The sequence below is a fragment of the Pantherophis guttatus genome, chromosome 12, assembly GCF_059756535.1.
Source record: "Pantherophis guttatus breed Tessera chromosome 12, ASM5975653v1, whole genome shotgun sequence".
NCBI lineage: Eukaryota > Metazoa > Chordata > Lepidosauria > Squamata > Colubridae > Pantherophis > Pantherophis guttatus.
Genome location: NC_142074.1, coordinates 22,109,558 through 22,132,732, shown reverse-complemented (window position 1 = coordinate 22,132,732; position 23,175 = coordinate 22,109,558). Strand labels below are relative to the sequence as shown.

Genomic DNA, 23,175 nt, shown 5'->3' with positions numbered 1-23,175 from the left:
CATCCCTCCAAGATCAGTAAAATGAGGACTCAAGATTGTTGAGGGGACAAGATGCTGACTCTGTAAAGCACTTATTTAGCAGCCTCCCTGCACACCATCCAACCTCTGTCATGGAATACTTAGCACCGAGTTACAGATCCCCAATTCCTAGAGAGGGACAGGAACCGATCAAAAGAAGCCGAAAAGATTGGGGCTCAAAATAATTCAGCGGCTAAAGTTTGACACGATTTCTTCGCTTAAATCCCCAAGCTTAGATTTAGCAAGGGTGCGCCCGGCCACACGGAAGTTGCTAGAAGACTGTCTTCAAGCCACACCTGGCCTACTTCTCAACAGCAGAAATGGGTCAGCTCTTTCCCACATACATACGCAGCTGGGTTGTAATAAACCTCCCGGTGCTTCTGTGTCAAGAGCCTGCAACAATTTGCCATTTTATAGGTCGGTTCAAATCCATTTAGATGAGACAGGAATTAGCACGGACACAAAAGATCTGAGGAAGCTCAGACAGACATGGAACAAGTGAGTAACGCTGCAAATAAATCAAAGCAGAGGAAGAGACACAAATCCAACTTTTAAGGATGCCACATTTATTGTAGGAGAATACAGGAAGGAGTGATTTCCCCTACGCCTTGGGTTTTCCTGCAGCTCTACATCTGAAGCTGGGTCAGTAAAGGGAAGACTCTTTTTTTAAAACCACAACAACACAAAAAAATAATCAAAGAATTTGTAAGCAGTTGGCAACGCTTATCTAGAGGAAACAGTCAACAGATTGGAAGCTCAGCCTCATAATAGAATTATTATTATTATTATTTCTTCCAGCCTGTGTTGGTTAAAACAGCCTTTTTCTCTTTCAGCACTTCCTGATAAGTGGTTCTTAAATTTAGCACGCTAACTCTTCTCCATTTCAAGGTGATTGATAGACTATTTCCACCATTCCTGGTTTAACAAAGCCAGAATTGAACAAAGCCAGAAATGAGTAGAGACCCGGAGGCTAAAATATACAAAGACCGGTTACAGAAATTGGGTATGTCTAGTCAAAGGAAAAGAAGGACTAGGGGAGATATGATAGCGCTGTTGCAATATTTGAGGGGGCTCCTGCAAAGACGAGGGGGTCAAACTATTTTCCAAAGCACCCAAAGGCGAGAAAAAACGGAGAGGAACTCACCAAGGAGAGAAGCAACCTAGAACTAAGGAGAAATTTCCTAACGGTGAGATAAATCGACCAATGGAACAACTTGGCTTCAGAAGTTTGTGGATGCTCCATCACTGGAGGCTTTTAAAAAGAGACTGGACAATCATTTATCTGAAGTGGTGTAGGGTTTCCAGCTTGAGCAGGGGGTTGGACTAGAAGACCTCCAAGGGTCCTTCCAACTCTATTGTTATTCTGTTCTAAATGTCTATGGAGATTCTCAATCATCCAGGTCATGGTTGTCCCAAAACTGCTTTTTTCAAAAGGCAACTGGGCTTTCTGGTTTTTCTTGGAAGATGTTTTGCTTCTCCTCCAAGATGCAGCTGCTTCTTCTTCTTCTTCTTCTTCTTCTTCTTCTTCTTCTTCTTCTTCTTCTTCTTCTTCTTCTTCTTCTTCTTCTTCTTCTTCTTCTTCTTCTTCTTCTTCTTCTTCTTCTTCTTCCTCTTCTTCTTCTTCTTCTTCTTCTTCTTCTTCTTCTTCTTCTTCTTCTTCTTCTTCTTCTTCTTCTTCTTCTTCTTCTTCTCCTCCTCCTCCTCCTCCTCCTCCTCCTCCTCCTCCTCCTCCTCCTCCTCCTCCTCCTTCTCCTTCTCTGAAGAAGCTTCTTGGATAAGAAGCGAAACATCTTCCAAGAAAAACCAGAAAGTCCAGTTGCCTCTTCAAAAAAAAGCATCTTTGGGATTCTATTCTAAGGCATCTGCTCTGGCTTCTAACTTCTTCTCAAAGATGAGTTCTGTTTCATATCGTTCGTTCCTTTGCTGGCTGTCTCCTAGAGGTTGAGTGGGATGCTTTGAGGCGAAACCCAGAAACAGGAAGATGTTACTTTCCCCCCACAAACCACGAAATTGCTCCCAGGCTCAAAGGAGTCCCACCATGTGCCAGATCGTTCTCCTGCTTTGGAGCCTTCTCTTCCAAAAAATTGGGCAGAGCATGAAATAGTTGCAAGGGAGTCCAGCAGGCCTTGTGGAAACCACATGGCTGCACAATGCAACCCTTTTTTTAAAATCTGGCACACAGAAGTCCTATCGCTCAGCAGTTTTCATTTTTTGAAATTAAAAAAAAAAAGTTCTGGAAACAACTCATTTTTGCATGCATCTATTTTCTCCGCCTCCGAACAGATTTTCAGCCCAGCTTCTCTTACCCGCTTTAAGATTGTGTCCTATTCTAACCAACGTTCCCCAGTGTTGGTTTTAAAGTCTACACATCTTAGGAAGGTTGTTCTAAGCTATAAAGAGAGCCAGTTGGGTCTAGTGGTTAAGGCGCCAGGTTAGAAAGCAGGAAATGGTGAATTCAAGTCCTGCCTTGGCTGGGTGACTTTGGGCCAATCACCAGGCAACAGTGACTTCTAGTCCCACCTTAGCCCTGGATGCCAGCTGGGTGACTTTGGGCCAATCACTGGAAGAATGTGAATTCTAGTCCCAACTTTAGCCATGAATTCCAGTTGGGTGATTTTGGGCCAATTACCAGGAGAATGTGAGTTCTAGTCCCAACTTTAGCCATGAATTCCAGTTGGGTGATTTTGGGCCAATTACCGGGAGAATGTGAATTCTAGTCCCACTTTAGCCATGAATTCCAGCTGGGTGACTTTGGGCCAATCACTGGGAGAATGTGAATTCTAGTCCCAACTTTAGCCATGAATGCCAGCTGGGTGATTTTGGGCCAATTACCAGGAGGAGGTGAGTTCTAGTCCCACTTTAGCCATGAATGACAGCTGGGTGACTTTGGACCAATCACCAGGAGAATGTAAGTTCTAGTCCCACTTCAGCCATGAATTCCAGCTGGGTGACTTTGGGCCAATCACTGGGAGAATGTGAGTTCTAGTCCCACTTTAGTCATGAAAGGCAGGTTGGTGACTTTAGGCCAGTCCCACTCTCTCAGCCCAACCCACCTCACAGGATTGTTGTTGGGCGGAAAACAGGAGGAGGAAGTTGTGTTGGATATGTCCGGTGCCTTGAGTTATTTGTAAAAATATTACAGATGGGATATAGAGTAAACAAATCACTGTGGTTTACCACCAACAACTGAGTTTCTCCTCCTGCATTAAGGCAGGCAGTCTACAATACACGTTGTGACTTTGGGACAATCCAACCGGTTTCACACCTGATGGATGAGTGACATCCATCAGGTGGAGATACAGCTCCGAGCTGTATCTCTTGGTTTTGTTTTAAAAAAAATTGCTTTCGAACATCTGTCATGGATAAAAGCCGATTCCTGCAGTGATATGCACAACGGCTCATTTCATATCCAAACGGCCCCAAAGTTGCACAATAACCACAAGAACGTGTCAGCGAGGAAGTGAACGTCAGCAAAAAAAAACAACAACAACCCAACAACAACAGTTGGAATGGATGTTCAACCATCAATCAAAGTGGCTCGGAGCTTTATAATCGGATGGAATTAGTTACATGACAGCATCACACATCCCCTCAAGGCTTGGTTACATTAATCACTGGCCACATTTGATGCGTTGAGGTTTGGCTTAACAAACTAATATAGGAACATGGCCAATCTCCACCAGGCGAGAAATCAGCCACCAAGCCCTGGCTGCTATGGTGTCTGACATTAAAATCATGGCTAATGATGTCCGAGCAAACCAGGATACTCTATCTAACTTTAATTCACTTTAATTCAAAAACGGGCTGAAAAAAGCCTCAAAAATGGGCCTGAAAAAGGCTGAGAAAAGGCCTGAAAACAGCTCGTGCAGAGGCCCAAAAAACAGTCGGCGGGAGGCAAAAAAAAACAAAAACCAGCCGTCGGGTGGACAGGGCTTTGGCAATATTCGGTCTATAAGACGCACACACATTTTCACCCCCTTTTGGGAGATAAAAAAGTGTGTCTTATAGTCCGAAAAATACGGTAGTGTTGTGGCCCCGCCCTCTGAGCCTATCTCATCGGAGGAAGAAAGCTCCGAACATGAGGAAGAGGAATCAGCCAGGCCTCCCTCTCCAGGCCCCTCCCCTCTGGCACTGTCTCAGGTACCGGCCGAGGGAGAGGAGATTAGCCAGGAGCCAGGTGTCTCGGATGAGAGCGAAGGAGAGCCGTCATTCCTGGATGCACGCCAACGAAGGCGTGATAAACGGTTGCAGCAGTTAAGGAGGCGTGCTAGGGATTAGAACTGAGTCACTGGACCACACCCCAGAGACTATATAAGAGAGGGTGGTGGCTGGTAAAACTCCGTGACGAACAAAAACGAACTTTGGCTAGTCACTTGAACAACGTCTGAAGCTGCCGAAAGGAATATTGTTTTGCTGGACTATTTGCTTTTGAACTTTTGAAGCCACAATTTGAAATTCCTGTTACTTTTTTTTTCTCCTAGGACATATCGACATGACCTCACTTTCGTTCTCATGATGAACAAATTGCCTTCATCGTGGTTTAGGGATTCACACCTATGACAGTCCCCAGGCAGAATAACTTGTAGCTTATAAGACCTTTTCAAGTCACGGCTAATTTCCTGACTTGATTGCTGGACGGTTTGTAAGTGGAAGAAAATTCAAATCACCTATTTATGCCATGCTCTGGAGCCATATCGTAGAAGGTTATAATAGAATCACAGAGATGGAAGGGACCTTGGAGGTCTTCTAGTCCAACCCCGCTCAAGCATATCTTTGTTTCCAAAAGGAATTATACCCAGTTGCCATTAAATTTATTTATTTGTTTTATTCATCTATTCTTCAGAAATATTCCGTACCTTATAGACTTGTCCATATGTCCCATTCCCAACGACTTGCACTAGTTCAAATATTCCAGCTGGATCCTAGAAAAGAATTAAATTAAAGGGAGTTAGTGTGCTTGTTGGAAAGATTGGCTTCTTGGCTGAGATTTGCAGGCTGCGTCCAACTCTTTATGCGGTTTGTTTGGCTTAGCATCTTGGGGTTGATGAACCAGAGTTGATGGTTACACACCCTCTACAAACTTAACGATATTCGCCTCTCTCTGTGCTGTAAAATTAAAGTACCATACTTTAATTTTTAAAAGTATTTCGATCTTTAGTAAACAACTGTTTGGTAGATTTGTGGTTTGACTTGAGGGTTGTGTACCGCCCAGAGTCAACTTCTTGTGCAATGGGCGGCCGTATCCATTTGATACGTAAACTCTTCAACCATCTCCAGGGAAGACAACATGAGTAAAATGTGGTCTTTGTGGCCTCTTCAATACACTCCATAAAATCCCCCCCTGGTCTGTTAAAAAACAATAGGTAGTTTCACACACACACACACACACACACACACAAATAGAATCCATCTGCAGGAAAGGAACTCTCAGGATTTTAATGTTTTTAATGTTGGAAACCGCCCAGAATCTTTCACTACAAGACGAGCGGCAAATAAATTCAATAAGAATTTAAGAACCATGGTAGCACTGTGGTTGGAAAGCAATATTGCAGGCTAACTCTGCCCGCTGCCAGCAGTTCGATTCTGACTGGCTCAAGGTTGACTCAGCCTTCCGTCCTTCCGAGGTCGATAAAATAAGGACACAGATTGTTGGGGGCGGTGGGTAGACTCTGTAAACTGCTTAGAGGGGGCTGTAAAAGCACTGTGAAGCGGCATAGAAAGTTAAGTGTTAGTGCTAAGTGGAAGGGAAGGAAGGAAGGAAGGAAGGAAGGAAGGAAGGAAGGGGAGGGAGGGAGGGAGGGAGGGAGGGAGGGAGGGAAGGAAGGAAGGAAGGAAGGAAGGAAGGAAGGAAGGAAGGAAGGAAGGACTGTTGTGGTGCAGTGGTTAGAATGCCGTTTTGCAGGCTAACCCTGTCCACTGCCAGCAGTTCGATCCTGACTGGCTCAAGGTTGACTCAGCCTTCCGTCCTTCCGAGGTCAGTAAAACGAGGACCCAGATTGTTGGGGGCGGTGGGTTGACTCTGTAAACCACTTAGAGAGGGCTGTAAAAGCACTGTGAAGCGGCATATAAAGCTAAGTGTTAGTGCTAAGTGGGAGGGTGGGAGGGAGGGAGGGAGGGAGGGAGGGAAGGAAGGAAGGAAGGAAGGAAGGAAGGAAGGAAGGAAGGAAGGAAGGAAGGAAGAAAGGAAGGAAGGAAGGAAGGGCTGTGTTGTGGTGCAGTGGTTAGAATGCCATTTTGCAGGCTAACTCTGTCCACTGCCAGCAGTTCGATTCTAGCTGGCTGAAGGCTGACTCAGCCTTCCATCCTTCCAAGAATGATACAATGAGAACACAGATTGTTGGGAGGGCAAGATGCTGACTCTGTAAGCTGGTTAAAGAAGCCTGTAAAGCACTATGAAGTGGTATATAGGTCTAAGTGTGATTGCTATAAACAAACTAACAAATACTTCCTATCTGAACCAAACTCAAGACAAAAATATGTTTCCATGTTTCTTGTGGATAAGACCTTCTGAAATGTTGGAATGATCACGCCACATCTATTCTCGGAGAACAGATCAACAGAACCCAAAATTAAAGTAGAATCAACCTCCCCCAGGGCCAGGCAATTCTGTTTTCTAAAAAAAGCTTGGAAAAGAGAAGAAGGACAGGACGGGGCATCCAAAATCATAGTGCAGCTAAGGTCACGCCACCGCAGCAAAACTCAACACTCTTCCACAGACTGGGGTGCACACACTTCACTTCTGCTTCAGCTAAGGATGCAAATAAGATTTAAAATAAGTTCATTTCCAACTTTAAAAAAAAAAACCCACCGTAAAATGATTTGAATATGTAAATGCTTGTGTTTCAAGAAGTCTGCAATATCCAGGTACTGCATGTAAAACCTAACACTTGTTTGATCTTAAGAGCAAAACAAACGAAAGTCCAGAATTAATGTTATATCTGGTCGATATCCTTATTAATATCTGTCTCATAATGTGTTCCACTTCAGAGAGGTATTAATGGAGTCCACCACATTTTAATTATAGAACCAGCAGTGTGCGGCAGCAGCCAAAAAAGCTAATACGATCCTCAGTTGTATAAACAGAGGCATAAACTCAAAATCACGTGAAGTATGAGTACCACTTTATAAATCCTTAGTAAGACCACACCTGGAATCCTGCATCCAGCTTCGGTCATCACACTACAAAAAAAGACATTGAGACTCTGGAAAGAGTGCACAGAAGAACAACTACAATGATGAAGGGCCTGGAGAGAAAAACATATGAAGAACGGTTGCAGGAATTGGGTATGGCTGGTCTAGAGAAAAGAAGGATTAGAGGGGACATGATAGCAGAGTTCCAGTACTTGAGGGGCTGCCCCAAAGAAGAGGGGGTTGACTTATTTTCCAAAGCGCCAGAAGGCAAGACAAGAAACAATGGATGGAAACTAATCAAGGAAAGAAGCAACCGGGAATTAAGGAGAAACTTCCCAACAGTGAGGACAATTAACCCATGGAACAGCCTGCCACCAGAAGTTGTAGGTGCTCCATCACCGGAGGTTTTTTAAGATAAGTCTAGACAGTCACCTGTCTGAAATGGTATAGGGCAGTGAAGGCTAACCTTTTTGCCATTGTGTGCCAAAAGCTGGAGGAGTGCGGAGTAGTCACGTGCGCGTGTGCCCACACCCATAATTCTAAGCGCCCTGCCCTCCCCATGCATGCACGCATGATCCCATGCTCCCCTCCCACTTTTGGCATGTGACAGCATGGTGGGCACGGTAGGCATGTTTTTTGCCCTCCCCAGGCTCCAGAGGCTTTCTAGGAGCCTGGGGAGGATGAAAATAGCCTTCCCCACCCCACCGGAAGCCTTACAGAGGCCAGAAACAGCCCGTTTGCCAACTTCCAGTGGGCCCAGAAAGCCCCAAAATCAGCTGGCCAGTGCAAACATGCATGCTGGAGCTGAGCTTGGGCAACGCTCGCGTGCCCAACAATTATTCTGCCCCAGCTCTGGATTCCCGAGGATATTGACACACACCAATGGTCCTTATCAAATTTATTAAGTAGCAAGAATAAACCAAAGTCCGGCAAAGGTTGGCAACCAGCCCAGAAAACAAGATACGATAAGACTTTTCCAAAAACGCTCTGATGATAATTACAAGTTGTTTCCAGCAAGAAACTTACTAACGGCGTGTGACTTAAATAGGCTAAGGGAGTGTCCAATTATCCTCAAGCCTTACTCTCGAGGAGACCTCCTCCTCCTAAGTAGCCACTCCTGCCTTTTGGCAGCCCTGCGTGCACGAGCATTGAGGAGACGCTCCTCCACTTCGCTCTCTCCACTTGAAGGAGCCTCTGGAGGTTCTGAAGGCCCTGGCTGAGTCTCTGCCTCTGGCACCACATCCTCTTCAGCCTCCTCGCTGTCCGACGCAAGCAACGGCTGCACAGGCTGCTGGAGTGACACCACACCAGCCTCCTTGTCATCGGGATCAGCCATGATCCACGCAGGCCGCTGGCGGGCCACAACAACAATATGGTTCCGTGTGCCACCTGTGGCATGCGTGTCATAGGTTCGTCATCACGGGTATAGGGTCTTCTGTTTGAGCAGAGGGTTGGACTAGAACATCTCCAAGGTCCCTTCCAGTTCTATTCCGATTGATTGATCGTCAACAGATATGAGCCGAGGTGGCGCAGTGGTTAGAGTGCAGTACTGCAGCTACTTCAGCTGACTGCTAGTCCAGCAGATCAGCGGATCAAATCTCACCGGTTCAAGGTTGACTGAGCCTTCCAATCCTTCCGAGGTGGGTAAAATGAGGACCCAGATTGTTGGGGGCAAGAGGCCGACTCAGTAAACCGTTTAGAGAGAGCTGCAAAGCACTGTGAAGCAGTATATAAGTCTAAGTGCTATTATCCTTCCTTCCTTCCTTCCTTCCTTCCTTCCTTCCTTCCTTCCTTCCTTCCTTCCTTCCTTCCTTCCTTCCTGGCACAGTGGTTACAATGCAGTATTGCAAACTAACTCTGCCCATTGCCAGGAGTTCGATTCTGTATGGCTCAAGGTTGACTCAGCCTTCCATCCTTCCGAGGTGGGTAAAATGAGGACCCGGATCGTTGGGGGGCAATATGCTATTTAGTATACTGTCTTTGCTGTAAGCCGCCCAGAGTCCTCGGAGAGTGGGCGGCATAGAAATATGAATAATAAAATAAAATAAATAATAAACAGTGGCTTGGCTTAGCCAATCTGAACCGCAAAGCAAACCAGTTCAACCACTGCAGAAAACAAATATCCACGTTGCCGAGTCTTAAATCTCCATCTGGTTTAAACATCAAGGAAGTCCATTATGCTCCTGTTTCCTGTGCCGACAACCCCAGAAGTTTGGGAAGGCAGGAAACACACTTGGTGGCCTTCAGGTCCCCCGCCTGCCTCGTTGTTGTTTTTTTTCTCACCCTGCTGGCCTCCTGGTCCAATGATAAAGACCGAAGTAGAGGAGAAACCATATGGTGGAGTCCATTAGAGTAATTAACATCGGAGTGATAAATGGTTGGGTCAAACGGTTGGCACCTGTCAAAGGGAAACCGTAGCTATTTTGGCAGAAGCAGCACGTCAAATCGGTCCAGGAACACAAAGCGATGGTCAAGGAAACGCCCGCATCTAAAACGGGCCCAATTCTGGGATAATTAAAAATTTGACTGGTCTGGAAGGCTGTAATAGATCATGGCCGTGCCAAGTGGAAGAAGAGCCAATCCAAGTGGAATACCTCCGCCTGAAGACGCATTGCTGCTATTTTCAACGCAACAGCCACTTTGATTTAAATTGTTAGGTTGAAACTCTCTCTCTCTCTCCTCCCTCTCTCTCCCCTCCCTCTTTCTCTTTTCTTGTCTCTCTCCCTCTCTCCCCTCTCTTTCTCCTCTCTCCTCTCCCTCCTTCTTTCTCTCTCTCCTCTCCCCCTCTCCCCTCCCTCTCTCTCTCCCCCTTTCTCATCCCTCTCTCCCCCCTCCCTCTTTCTCCTTTCTCGTCTCTCTCTCTCCCCTCCCTCTTTCTCCTTTCTCGTCTCTCTCCCCACTCTTTCTCCTCTCTCCCCTCCCTCTCTCCCCTCCCTCCCTCCTCCCTCTCTTTTTCTCCTCTCTCTCTTCTACCTCCCTTTCTCTCTTTCTCTCTCCTCCCTCTCCCCCCTCCCTCTTTCTCCTTTCTCATCTCTCCCCCTCTCTCCCCTCCCTCCCTCCTCCCTCTCTTTTTCTCCTCTCTCTCTCTCCTACCTCCCTTTCTCTCTCTCTCTTTCTCTCTCTCTCCCCTCTCCCTCTTTCTCCTTTCTCGTCTCTCTCCCTCTCTCTCCCCTCAAAGGAAAGGAAAGGAAAGGAAAGGAAAGAAGGAAAGGAAAGGAAAGGAAAGGAAGACTATTGGGAAGGGAAGGGAAGGGAAGGGAAGGGAAGGAAAGGAAAGGAAAGGAAGTAGAGTGTTTCTCTGTGCATCTGGTGTAGGGTGGGGCAGCTAACCAAAATGTATGCTGTTGAATTAAAAAAAACACAGAAAAGGTGTTATTAGATTCTTGCTGATACAGGGGCCACCGTAGGCTGTTCTCCTGCAGCTCCTACTCAGATGCAAGTGACTCTTTGTTTTACTCGTTCTGCTTTTGCTTTAACGTGGCTGGCTCTTTAAAAAAAATCAGCATATTGCCGTCTGAATCCTATCCCCAACCCTAACAGATGGCTCTACATTTGGCCAGAAAGAAAATACTTCCTGGAATGCACTAAAAAAGGAGAATGTTTGGGGCTCAGGGTTGACACGAGGGTATCCTTGATGCTCTCTGAGCTTGCTTGTTTTCTTGCAGGCGTTTCATTACCAAACTAGCTAACGTCATCAGTGCTGGAAGGGAGTGAGGTTTGCAGAGAGGAGGAGGAAGAGGAGGAGGAGGAGAACAATTATGGGCTCCTTAGTGCTATTTGAACTTGGTTGTTTTCTTGAAAACGTTTCATTGACCCAAAGTAGCTAGCATCAACAGTGATTGTTGCTCGAATATTGTTAACCTGAATTGCAATGAAAGGACAGCAAGAGTAATTTCCTTCTTTTGCTAGCCACACTTCCGAGTACAGGATTGCACGCTTCCATGGCAGTGAAACACACTTGCAAGCCAAAGCCGGGTTGGTAGCCTGAAACCGACAACCACACATGTCCCTGGCTTCGTATGGAAAACAAACACAGCGCTTGCGTGCTTGGAAACTTACTTACTGCCAGGGAAGCATGAAAGAAATGCTGCGGGTACCCTTGAGCTGAACAAAGCACCATATTAGAGGATCGGTGTGGCAGTAAGATAGCAATAAACAGGAGTCCCAGTGTAACCACCCAGTGCTCAGAAGGAGGGGGTATAGCTCAGTGGTAGAGCATTTGACTGCAGATCAAGAGGTCCCTGGTTCAAATCCGGGTGCCCCCTGTGTGTGCAATTTTTATTTTTTTTAAATCAAGGAGAGAAACAAGCTAGAACTAATTTCAGGCTGTTTTTCAGGCTGTTTTCAGTTCAGCTTTTGGCCTAAAAAGGGCCTGTAAACGGCCAAAAAAGGGTCCAAAAATGGCCCGTAAAACATCCCAAAAACAGCCCAGATAATGGCCCGAAAAAGGCCTGCTTTTTGGCTGTTTTTCAGGCCATTTTCGGGCTGCTTTCTGGGCTCTTTTCAGGTAGTTTTGGGGCCATTTTCAGACTGTTTTTCAGGCTGTTTTCAAGCCAGTTTTTGGCCTAAAAAGAGCCTGTAAAGGGTCAAAAAAGGATCCAAAAATGGCCTGAAGAACATCCCCAAAACGGCCCAGATAATGCCCCCCCCCAAAAGGCCTGGTTTTTGGCTGTTTTGGGGGCGTTTTCAGGCCATTTTCTAGCCCATTATCATAGGTTCACCATCACGGGTATATAGGGTCTCCTGATTGAACGGGGCGGGGCTGGACTAGAAGATCTCCAAGGCCCCTTCCACCTCTGTCACTCTCTTATTTCTGACTTAAATAAGCAGTTCCACCCTCTCCTGTTGCTGTTTCCTCCAAAATAACTTTCTATTTTTTTTTTTCATTCTGTAACTTCTGTTAACATGGCCTAAAAAGCTTGCAAGTTTCTTGTCCTCAAATTGTGAGGACAGCTACAGGGGCAAAAAAAAAAAGGGGGGGGGGAACAACCCATAATTAGTTAAGTGAGTCCATCTTTGCAGCCCCTTCCAATTGTGTTTTCCCACAACCCAAAAAAATGAAATAAAAACTGCACGGCCAAAGACGTCAGATGTGGTTCCTGATGGATTCTTTTTTTTTTTTTTCCCCTCCCTCTGTATCTTTGAAAGAACTCGACCGAAGTTTAAACCAAAGTTGTGGGAGAAATTTTTGTATACCCTGGACACCATTCCTCTTTAGTCCAACTGCAGAATTTGCAAAATGTGTTTTTTTTTTGGTTGTTGTTTTAATGTTAACTATATATATATATTTATATATATTGTACCAAATTTATATTTTGCTGATAAAGAAATAAAGGGAGACTGGTATAGATCTATTTTGAGATATTTAGCTCTCATCAGGTAGCCATACCCTTACTTGGATTTGAACTTGGGCTACCTGCATATTAGGCAGTTGTATTAACCTCTGAGCCACAAGTTCTCCTCCCTTAATCATCTTGAGCCACGGGAGAGATTAAGTGTTTTTTCTGTAGATAGACCGGGATAGACCACTCGACATCTCAATATGACCATTGGTGGACAGGAAGGCTTGTGGGGGGGGCTGCCACAGACCTCAGAGGCACATTTATTGGAAGTGCCTTAGGATAGAGTCATATCAGTGACTCAGCTGATGCACAGAGGGTGCCGTAACTTCATTTCAGCGGGTTTAAAAAACTTTGCAGAACACATATATGCTGGTGAGACAAAGAAGACACAGAAGTTCTCTCGCCAGTCCAAGGATTTCCTGAACCCCACCCTTTCCAACTTTTTTTTTGGGCAGGGATCAGCTGACCTAATAAAGGGAAGAACAAAACTTTGGATGGCCCTCATCCAGGAATTGCTGGGAAGACATACAGAAAAGAAATTCATTTTTTTAAAGCAAACATGAGATTTTTTTGGGGGGGGAGAGAGAGAAGAGAGAAAAGAGAGAGAAGGAGAAAGAGAGGGAGAGAAAGAGAGAGAGAAAGAGACAGAAAGGCGAGAGAAAGAGAAAGGGAAAGAGAGAGAAAAGAGAGAGAAAAAAGAGACAGAAAGAGAGAGAGAAAGAGAGAGAGAGAAGAGAAAGAGAGAGAAGAAAGAAGGAGATAGGGAGAGAGAGAGAAAGGGGGAGAGAGAGAAACGGAAAGAGAGAGAGAGAAGAGAGAGAAAGAGAGGGAGAGAAAGAGAGACAGAAAAGAGAGAAAGGGAAAGAGAGAGAAAAGAGAGAGAGAAAGAGAGAGAGAGAAGAGAAAGAGAGAGAAGAAAGAAGGAGATAGAGAGAAAGGGAGAGAGAGAAACGGAGAGAGAGAGAGAGAAGAGAGAGAAAGAGAGAGAAAGAGAAAGAGAGGGAGAGAAAGAGAGAGAGAGACAGAAAGAAGAGAGAAAGGGAAAGAGAAAAGAGAGAGAGAAAGAGAGAAGAAGAGAAAAGAGAGAGAAGAGAAAGAGAGAGACGAAAGAAGGAGTTAGGTAGAGAGAGACAGGAGAGAGAGAAAGAGAAAAGGAGAGAAAAGAAAGAGAGAGAGACAAAGGAAAGAAACGGAGAGAGAGAGAGAGAAGAGAGAGAAAGAGAGAGAAAGAGGAAGAGGAAGAGAAAGAGAGAGAGAGACAGAAAGGAGAGAGACAGAAAGGAGAGAGAGAGAAAAGAGAGAGAGAAAGAGAGAGAAGAAGAGAAAAGAGAGAGAAGAGAAAGAGAGAGAAGTAGTTAGGGAGAGAGAGACAGAAGGAGAGAGAGAAAGAGAAAGGGAGAGAAAAGAAAGAGAGAGAGAGAAAGGAAAGAAAGAGAAAGAGAGAGAGAGAAAAGAGAGAAGAGAGAGAGAGAGAAAGAAAGGGAGAGAAAAGAGAGAAAGAGAGAGAGGAGAGAGACAGAAAGGAGAGAGAAAGAGAAATGGAAAGAGAGAGAGAGAGAGAAAAGAGAGAGGGGGAGAGAGAGAACGAGAATGAACACACACTCTTCCCGTATCCAAAATATTGGTCGGTGGGGTGGAATGTCATTTATGACCAAGCATGCATTCAGGATCATGAATCTTCAAAGAAGCTGAAGCCGCAAAAGACACATCTTTAAAATATGAAGTTCAGACGTGCAAATGGAAAAGTTCTGGATGTGGTGACTTCATCCCCTAAAGCTTTTCCAAGTTCCAAGCTTCAGAAGAAGAAAGGATGGTCAATTTTTCGGCAGCCTGTAGACACACTTCCACTCTGGGTGGTTTACTCTCTCCGAAGGGCCATGGAAAACCTTTAGATTCCCTTTGCAAAGGCCAAGAGGAGCCCAGATGTGGCCAAATCCATCAGGATGGTTGACCCTAGTCCGCGGGACTGGCCTCATGACCCAACTCATCTCAACAGTTGGTTTAAACTGGGATTGGAGACCCCGTCAAAGAACACGTTGGCTGGATGCCATCCAAGCTAACACCCGCCAGAGCATAGAAAAACTCATAGGTTGTGTAAGATCAGAAGATGTGGAGAGACTTGGCCCATAGAATCATCAAGAGTTGGATACAACTGAATACAATGGGATCTCAAGAGCATGGATACAATGTGTAGTGGTTGAATGTCTCCTCCTCCTCCTCCTCTCCCCATTTGAACAATGAAGGAGCTTACAAGCTTTTCACAGTTGAATACAATGGGGTCTCAAGAGCATGGACACAATATGTAGTGGTTGAATGTCGTCTCCTCCTCCTCCTCCTCCTCCTCCTCCTCCTCCTCCTCCTCCTCCTCCTCCTCCTCCTCCTCCTCCTCCTCTCCCCATTTGAACAATGAAGGAGTTTACAAGCTTCTCACAATTGAATACAATGGGGTCTCAAGAGCATGGACACAATGTGTAGTGGTTGACTCTCTCCTCCTCCTCCTCCTCCTCCTCCTCCTCCTCCTCCTCCTCCTCCTCCTCCTCCTCCTCCTCCTCATTTGAACAATGAAGGAGCTTATAAGCTTCTCACAATTGAATACAATGGGGTCTCAAGAGCATGGACACAATGTGTAGTGGTTGACTCTCTCCTCCTCCTCCTCCTCCTCCTCCTCCTCCTCCTCCTCCTCCTCCTCCTCCTCCTCCTCCTCCTCCTCCTCCTCCTCATTTGAACAATGAAGGAGCTTATAAGCTTCTCACAATTGAATACAATGGGGTCTCAAGAGCATGGACACAATGTGTAGTGGTTGACTCTCTCCTCCTCCTCCTCCTCCTCCTCCTCCTCCTCCTCCTCCTCCTCCTCCTCTCCCCATTTGAATAATGAAGGAGCTTACAAGCTTCTCACAATTGAATACAATGGGGTCTCAAGAGTATGGACACAATGTGTAGTGGTTGAATGTCTCCTCCTCCTCCTCCTCCTCCTCCTCCCCTCCTCATTTGAACAATGAAGGGAGCTTACAAGCTTATTGTAAACATCAACAAGGAAAAGACACATAGTATATCAACTGCTGTAGAAACTCAGGAAATGCATCACACAAATAATCAAATTTGTAACTGTAACTCATTCGAACTTCGGTCCCAACACCGTCAAGAGGGCCCACCATCCAATGAACCATTCTAGATCAGGTGCTATCAAGTTCTAGAATTTCAGAATTACGTTTTCAGGCTTTGCTTAGCCCCTAAATATTCCCTTATTGTAAATTGATTTTAGTTGGGGTGTTTTAAACTTATTGGGCCAACATTTTGTTTTAATTCTTTTTAAATTTTTAAATTTTGTATGTGATGTTTTTATTCTTGGCTGTTCACCGCCCTGAGTCCTGTGGGAGAAGGGCAGAATAAAAATCTAATAAAATAAAATAAAATAAAATAAAATAAAATAAAATAAAATAAAATAAAATAAAATAAAATAAAATAAAATAAAATAAAATAAAATAAAATAAAAATAAGTAAGTAAATAAATACGGAGAGTGGGAACCCACAGCATCGCAAAGACAGGCATTTTTAGGACTTGCAGAATGCAACAAGGAAGTTCTGCATGGGCACATTTTAATGAGTGAGTTATGGTCACTATTCCCCCCAAAAATCCATCTCCAAATCTGGACTGATTCACGTTTTCGAGATTTCCAGATGAGACATTGAGGCCAATCAAAGAAAATTCACACTTTCTGCATCACTTCCTTTCTTTCCTCAGTTAGATAGTTTAATCTACTCCACCCAGCATAACTTAGAAATAACGTGGCCATCCGCGCTCTGAGTCTTCTTATGAGTCACCAGCGTTGATGTGGCTTCAGAAAAGGCAAATGCAGTTTTAGTTTCTTTGAATAATAATAATACACCTTTTTTTTTCAGGAAGTAGCATTTCCTCTTTATTCGGCCTTAAGATCTGATTCTACCTCAAGGCTGCTGCAATTCCAGTTATTGCCCTTGCTAAGATTTAAAAGATCTGGGATGGAACAGAAGGATCTATCAATGGATTCCAAAAGAGATCGAGGAACCTGGCTGGAAGATTTGCAAAACACACACACACACCATTATATTTCAGGTAGTCCTTGACTTACAATAGTTTGTTTAGTGACCATTCAAAGTTCTGACGACACTGAAAAATGCGACTTTGGACTGTTTTTCACAGTTACGACCGATTCAGTATCCCCACGAGTAAAAAGTAAAGGTAAAGGTTCCCCTCGCACATATGTGTTAGTCGTTCCCGACTCTAGGGGGCGGTGCTCATCTCCGTTTCAAAGCCGAAGAGCCAGCGCTGTCCGAAGACGTCTCCCTGGTCATGTGGCCGGCATGACTCAACGCCAAAGGCGCCACGAATGCTGTTACCTTCCCACCAAAGGTGGTCCCTATTTTTCTACTTGCATTTTTTACCTGCTTTCGAACTGCTAGGTTGGCAGAAGCTGGGACAAGGAACGGGAGCTCACCCCGTTACGCGGCACTAGGGATTCGAACCGCTGAACTGCCGACCTTTCGATCGACAAGCTCAGCGTCTTAGCCACTGAGCCACTGCATCTCCCATGATCATGGGATCAAAATTTAGAAGCTTAACAACGGGTTCACATTTATGACGGTTGAAATGACTGGAGGGGATCAACATGATTCCCTTTTGCGACCTTCAAACTCAATAGGGGAAGCCAGATTCACTTAGCAACCGGGTTACTAACTTATCAACTGAGGTGACTCACTTAACGAACAAGAAAGGTCGTAAAATAGAACAAAGCTAATTTAGCAACAGTATCCCTTCACAATAGAAATTTCATGCTCAATTGTGGTCGTAAGTCGAGGACCACCTGTATTTTAGATTAACAAAGTTGGAAGGGACCTTGTAGGTCATCTAATCCAACCCCTCACTCCCCCCGCCCCCCGCCGTCCAAGCAGGAGACCCCTACATCATTTCTGAGAAAGGGCAATCCAATCTCGGTGGGCTTGGAAAAGTAACCCAACCCAGAAGCTGTGACCTATTCCCTTTAATTCCGATAAATGCATCGGGGATTTATTTAGTGAGTAGCGACCAAATTTATATTCCACCCTATCGCGAGACTGTAAGATGGTTTATAGCAGGAATAGACGCAATGCAATATCAGGAATAAACATATCGCTTCATTATGCATATCCCTGCTGTAAACTATAAAGCACAAAAACACACAACTGTTTTCAAAGACAGCCAGTTCCAGTTGAATGTTTGGGGGAGAGGAGGCCAAATAGCTACATTTTTCGACACAAACATGTATAAATCCGAACTAGACCGTGTTTGTTTCTCTGTGTCGTAAAATATATGTGGGTATATCAGGGGTGAGATCCAGCAGGTTCTGGAGAACCGGTAGCGGAAATTTTGAGTAGTTCGGAGAACCGGTAAATGCTACATCTGGCTGGCCCGAGTGGGGTGGGAATGGAGATTTTGCAGTATCCTTCCACCAGGAGTGGGGAGGGAATGGGGATTTTTGCAATATCCTTCCCCCAGGAGTGGGGAGGGAATGGGGATTTTGCAATATCCTTCCACCAGAGTGGGGAGGGAATGGGGAGTTTTGCAGTATCCTTCCCTGGAGTGGGGTGGGAATGGAGATTTTGCAATATCCTTCCACCAGAGTGGGGAGGGAATGGGAGTTTTGCAGTATCCTTCCCTGGAGTGGGGTGGGAATGGAGATTTTGCAATATCCTTCCCCTAGGAGTGAGGAGGGAATGGGGATTTTGTAGTATCCTTCCCTTGGAGTGAGGAGGGAATGGAGATTTTGCAATATCCTTCCCCCAGGAGTGGGGAGGGAATGGAGATTTTGCAGTATCCTTCCCCTGAGGTGGGGTGGGAATGGAGATTTTGCAATATCCTTCCCTTGGAGTGAGGAGGGAATGGGGATTTTGTAGTATCCTTCCCTTGGAGTGAGGAGGGAATGGAGATTTTGCAATATCCTTCCCCCAGGAGTGGGGAGGAAATGGGGATTTTGTAGTATCCTTCCCTTGGAGTGAGGAGGGAATGGGGATTTTGCAATATCCTTCCCCCAGGAGTGGGGAGGGAATGGGGATTTTGCAATATCCTTCCCCCAGGAGTGGGAAGGGAATGGGGATTTTGCAGTATCCTGACCCTGCCATGCCCACCAAGCCACACCCACAGAACCGGTAGTAAAAAAAAATTGGATTTCACCACTGGGGTATCTATACATAATTTTGTATTTATTAATTTATCTTGTCATGTTCATATAGTTGTAAAATTGGAGGGGGTGACCCTTTAAGAGTTGTAGGCATATTAGAAATTTCATTTTTAGCGTGTGCCCATTAATGTACATTTCAAAGTGACAATGAAGTCGTTCGATTCTAAAATAGCTACTTGGAAGAGTTACTTATATGACCATTTTTCACTCTTGCCTCACAGTCACATGATCCAAATTCAGACGCTTGGCAACGGTCTCTCATTTACGACGGTCGCATTGTTCCCGGGGGGGGGAGGCAACCCAAGTCAGATTCACTTAACAACCGGGTTACTAACTGAACGACCGCCGTGATACGCTTCACAATTGTGGCAAGAAAGGTCGTAAAGCGAGACACAACTCACTTAAGAATCGTCTGGCTCAACTTTGGTGCCCGTTCAAATTTGTTTCAAACTTCAAATAAATTTCAAATTTGGAAGTCCATTGCCGTCGTAAATCACGAGATAAATCCCGTGTGTCTGGATTTAAGCTGTGCTGACTGACCTCGGGGGAGGGGGGGGATTCCTCGGAGACCTTCTCCCTCCTGTGTTGTGCAAAGAAGTAAAGAGGACACAACCACACACGCTCAGCCTTTGCAGACTGCCAATTTGTATCGGAGACGTGCAATGAAAGAGTTTTTTTTCCAGCGAGCTCGGGGAAAGCAGTGTGTACGATTTGCAAGGAACAAAAGGGCCGGCCACAGAAAAACAGCTGTAGGATTTCCCCTTGCAACCATGGGTGGGAAGGAGATTTTTCACCCCCTCACACCTCCCCCCAAAATCCTTTGAAGGGGGGAAGCCAGCAACTGAACCCAGCTCCTGTGCCCCCCCCCTCACCCCAAGATCCTTTAAAGGATCTATCCAACGGTGGGATTCAGCCAGTTCGCACCAATTCAGGAGAACCGGTTGTTAAATTTCTAAGCAGTTCTTGGAAGAAAATCTTATTTTGTTTTTTTCCACTTTATACAGGGCTAATCCTGTAAGGAAGGCAGGAAGGAAACATTCTGGCGGTGTTTCTAGCCTAATCTTTATTGCCCTGCTTACAGAAACTGCCTCTCTGGTTAACCCTTATTACATTGTAACAGTAAGGTGAAGCGCCCATCGACGTGAGTGACGTTGAATTGGCCACGCCCACACGGTCACATGACCACCGAGCCACACCTACCCTGCTGGTCATTAGGGCAGAGAACCAGTTATTAAATTATCTGAATCCCACCACTGGATCTATCTAACAAAATGAAATTCAACGTAGAGAAAAGGAAAGTCTTACACTTAGGCAAGAAAATCCAAAAGGACACATATAAACTGGGTGAAACCAGGCTTAATAGCAGTAACTGGGAGAGGGATCTTGGAGTCTTAGTGGACAACCAGTTAAATAGGAGCCAGCAGTGTGCGGCTGCAGCCAAAAATGCCAATGCAATCCTAAATTGCATTAACAGAGGGATACAATCAAGATCAGTTGAGGTATTAATGCCACTCTATAAAGCCTTAGTAAGATCGCACCTAGAATCCTGCATCCAGTTTTCGTCACCACACTATAAAAAAGACATTGAGACTCTAGAAAGAGTGCAGAGAAGAGCAACCAGGATGATTAGAAGACTGGAGACTAAAACATACGATGAACGGTTGCAGGAACTGGGCCTGGCTAGTCTAGTGAAGAGAAGGACCAGGGGAGACAGGATAGCAGTCTTCCAATATTTGAGGGGCTGCCCCAGAGAGGAGGGTGGGGGTCAAGCTATTTTCCAAGGCACCCGAAGGCCAGACAAGGAGCAATGGATGGAAACTGATCAAGGAGAGATTCAATCTAGAAATAAGGAGAATTTTTTGACCGTGAGAACAATCAACTGATGGAACAGAAGTTGCCTTCAGAAGTTGTGGGAGCTTCATCACTGGAGGCTTTCAAGAAGAGATTGGACGGCCATCGGTCAGAAATGGTATAAGCCAGGGTCTCCTGCTTGGGCGGGGGGGTTGGACTAGATGACCTACAGGGTCCCTTCCAACTCTATTAATCTGTTAAACCTTTGAACGGGGGAGGGGGGAAGCCAGCCACCGAGCTAATCGGTAGGAAGCTTCTCAGACGTGATGGACTTGATTGAAGGCTAAGGCTGAAAAGTCGGCCTTGTCAGCCACGTTGTGCCCCCTCTGATTAAGGCCAACGGCCAACAAAAGTAACAAGAGTCAAGGAAGAGAGTCCGAGAGTCCAGCACTGATGATGTTACCTAGTTGGGTAATGAAACGTCTGCAAGAAAACCAGCAAGCTCAGAGAAGACGAAAGAAGAGGCAAGGAGGGCTTGAGTTCATTCATCAGTAGCAAGAGGATAGTAGTCACTGGTTAGCCGTCAAGGAGCCCCAGGTTCGAATCCCATTTCTGTCCAACCGATCTCGCAGGGTTGTAGGGAGGATAAACAGGGGAAGGTGGGCTCACATTTTTTGAGGTGGAAACATAGGAAGGGAATGGAATGGGAAGGGAATCCCCCTTTTTTACTTTTTACTTTTTCTCTTTCACCCTCTCTTTCCCTTCCTCTCCCTCCCCCTTTTCCTCTCTCTTTCTCTCTCCTCTCTATCCCTCCGTCCCTCCCTCTCCCTCTCCCTCTCCCCCTCCCTCTTTCTCTCTTCCTCTCAACTTCTCTCTTTCCCTCTTTCACCCTCTTTCTCTCCCTCCCTTCTCTCTTTCCCTCCCTCTCCCTTCCTCTCAACCTCTCTCTCTCCCTCTTTCACCCTCCCTCTTTCTCTCCCTCCCCTCTGTCTTTCCCTCCCTCTCTCTTTCTCTCTTCCTCTCAACTTCTCTCTCTCCCTCTTTCACCCTCTTTCTCTCCCTCCCCTCTCTTTCCCTCCCTCTCTTTCTCTCTTCCTCTCAACCTCTCTCTCTCCCTCTTTCACCCTCCGCTCTCTCTTTCCCTCCCTCTCTCTTTCTCGCTCCATCTCAGCTTCTCTCTCTCCCTCTTTCACCCTCCCTCTTCCTCCCCCCTCCTCCCTCTTTCTCTCTCTTTCACCTTCTCTCTTTCTCTTCCTCTCCCTCCCCCCCTCTCTCTCCACTCTCTCTGTCTCCCTCTGCACATGTCTGTCTGTCTGTCTGTCTCCCCTCCCTCTCCCCCTCCCCCCCTCTCTCTGTACACGTGTATCTGTGTCTCTGTCTCTCCCACGCTGGCAGTTGTGTGTCTGGCTACTGCCCAACCTCCTCAAAAGTTATCTGGGTCACTGACAACTTTGGCGGCCGCCGTTCCCACGACCTTTAACCAAACCGGGTCCTATTCCAGCCCTTGGCGTGGTCTCGCCTTAGACGCGTGTTCGCCCAAAGTCCAGGACTCCAGTTGGACGGCGGGGGTCGTGGGAACGCAGCAGCAGCCCCGCTTCTCTCCCACCCCTCTTCCATCTGCTCTCCCGTCCCAGGCAGGAGCCACTTACCCGGAGCGCTCCGAGATCGGTGTTATCCAAGCTCCGCGCCGCGCAGTCGCTGGCCATGGCTCAGAGGATGCTGGCGGCCTCCGGGCTGCGCGTTGCTGCAGAGGAGCGGGGCGAGCGCGGGGCTGGTTCGGCGGTTTTAGCGGACCGAGCCGTGGTCCATGGCCGGGGAAAGGCCGGCGGGACCCAGCGCAGGAAGCCTGACATGCAGAGCCGGGGAAAAACGGGAGGAGAAAAAGAAAGAGAAAGGAAAGAAAGGAAGGAAGGAAAGAAGGAGAAGAAGAAAAAGAAGAAGAAGAAGAAACTTTTCTTCTTCCTTCCTTCCTTCCTTCCCTCCCCACCTCTCCTTTCCGCCCCGCCCGCGGTCAGAGGGCGAGGACCCAGCGGCTCCGCCGTCCAGATGTTTGCAAGGACAACAACTTTCGCGCAGACATTTCCTCGGGAAAAAGTTTGCGAGGAAGTGACGTGGGCTGGGGGGGGGGAGGGGTGGTGCAACAGCTGGGCCGGCTGGATGTGGGGGGGGGGGAGAAGAGGGCAGGGGGCAGCTGCAGAAGGGAGGATGTGGGGGGGGGGGTCGGCTCCTGGGATGCCCCGGTTGGCTCCTCTCTCCGTTACCCGTGAAGTTGGGCTGTTCACACAACCGCTTTTTTCTCCAAGCCATTTGCACATGGCAGGCGCTCCGGGTTAACGGGCAAAGCCCCATCCAAAGCCAAGCAGGGTTAACCCTCCCCAAGCTTCTTTCTTTCTTTCTTTCTTTCTTTCTTTCTTTCTTTCTTTCTTTCTTTCTTTCTTTCTTTCTCTTTCTTTCTTTCTTCTTTCTTTCTTTCCTTCCTTCTTTCTTTCTTTCTTTCTTCTTTCTTTCTTCCTTTTTCTTTCTTCCCTCCCTCCCTCCCTTTCTTCCTCCTTTCCTTTTTTCTTTTTTTTTTCTTTCTTTCTTTCTTTCTTCCCTCCCTCCCTTTCTTCCTCCTTTCCTTTTCTCTTTCTTTCTTTCTTTCACTTTCCTTCTTTCCTTTTCCCTTGTCCCTTTTCTTTCCTTTTTTCCTTCCTTCCT

At 46.2% G+C, this 23,175-nt stretch overlaps 1 protein-coding gene and 1 non-coding gene across 4 annotated transcripts in view; one reads left to right on the top strand and one right to left on the bottom strand.

Annotated features, from left to right (window-relative positions):
* Positions 1-22,743, bottom strand: part of NRK (Nik related kinase) — a 110,273-nt gene extending 87,530 nt beyond the window's left edge. For all 3 annotated transcript variants that reach the window (XM_087877714.1, XM_087877715.1, XM_087877716.1), the window contains exons 1-2: positions 22,128-22,743; positions 4,875-4,940 (exon numbers count right to left, since the gene is read on the bottom strand). In XM_087877714.1, coding sequence (XP_087733840.1) covers positions 4,875-4,940; positions 22,128-22,184 — 123 coding nt within the window. In that variant the 5' untranslated portion in view covers positions 22,185-22,743. The remainder of the gene's footprint in view (positions 1-4,874; positions 4,941-22,127) is intronic.
* TRNAC-GCA (transfer RNA cysteine (anticodon GCA)) lies at positions 11,343-11,414 on the top strand. Its single transcript has one exon. It is a non-coding gene; the product is annotated as a tRNA-Cys (tRNA).
* Positions 22,744-23,175: the final 432 nt, after the last annotated feature.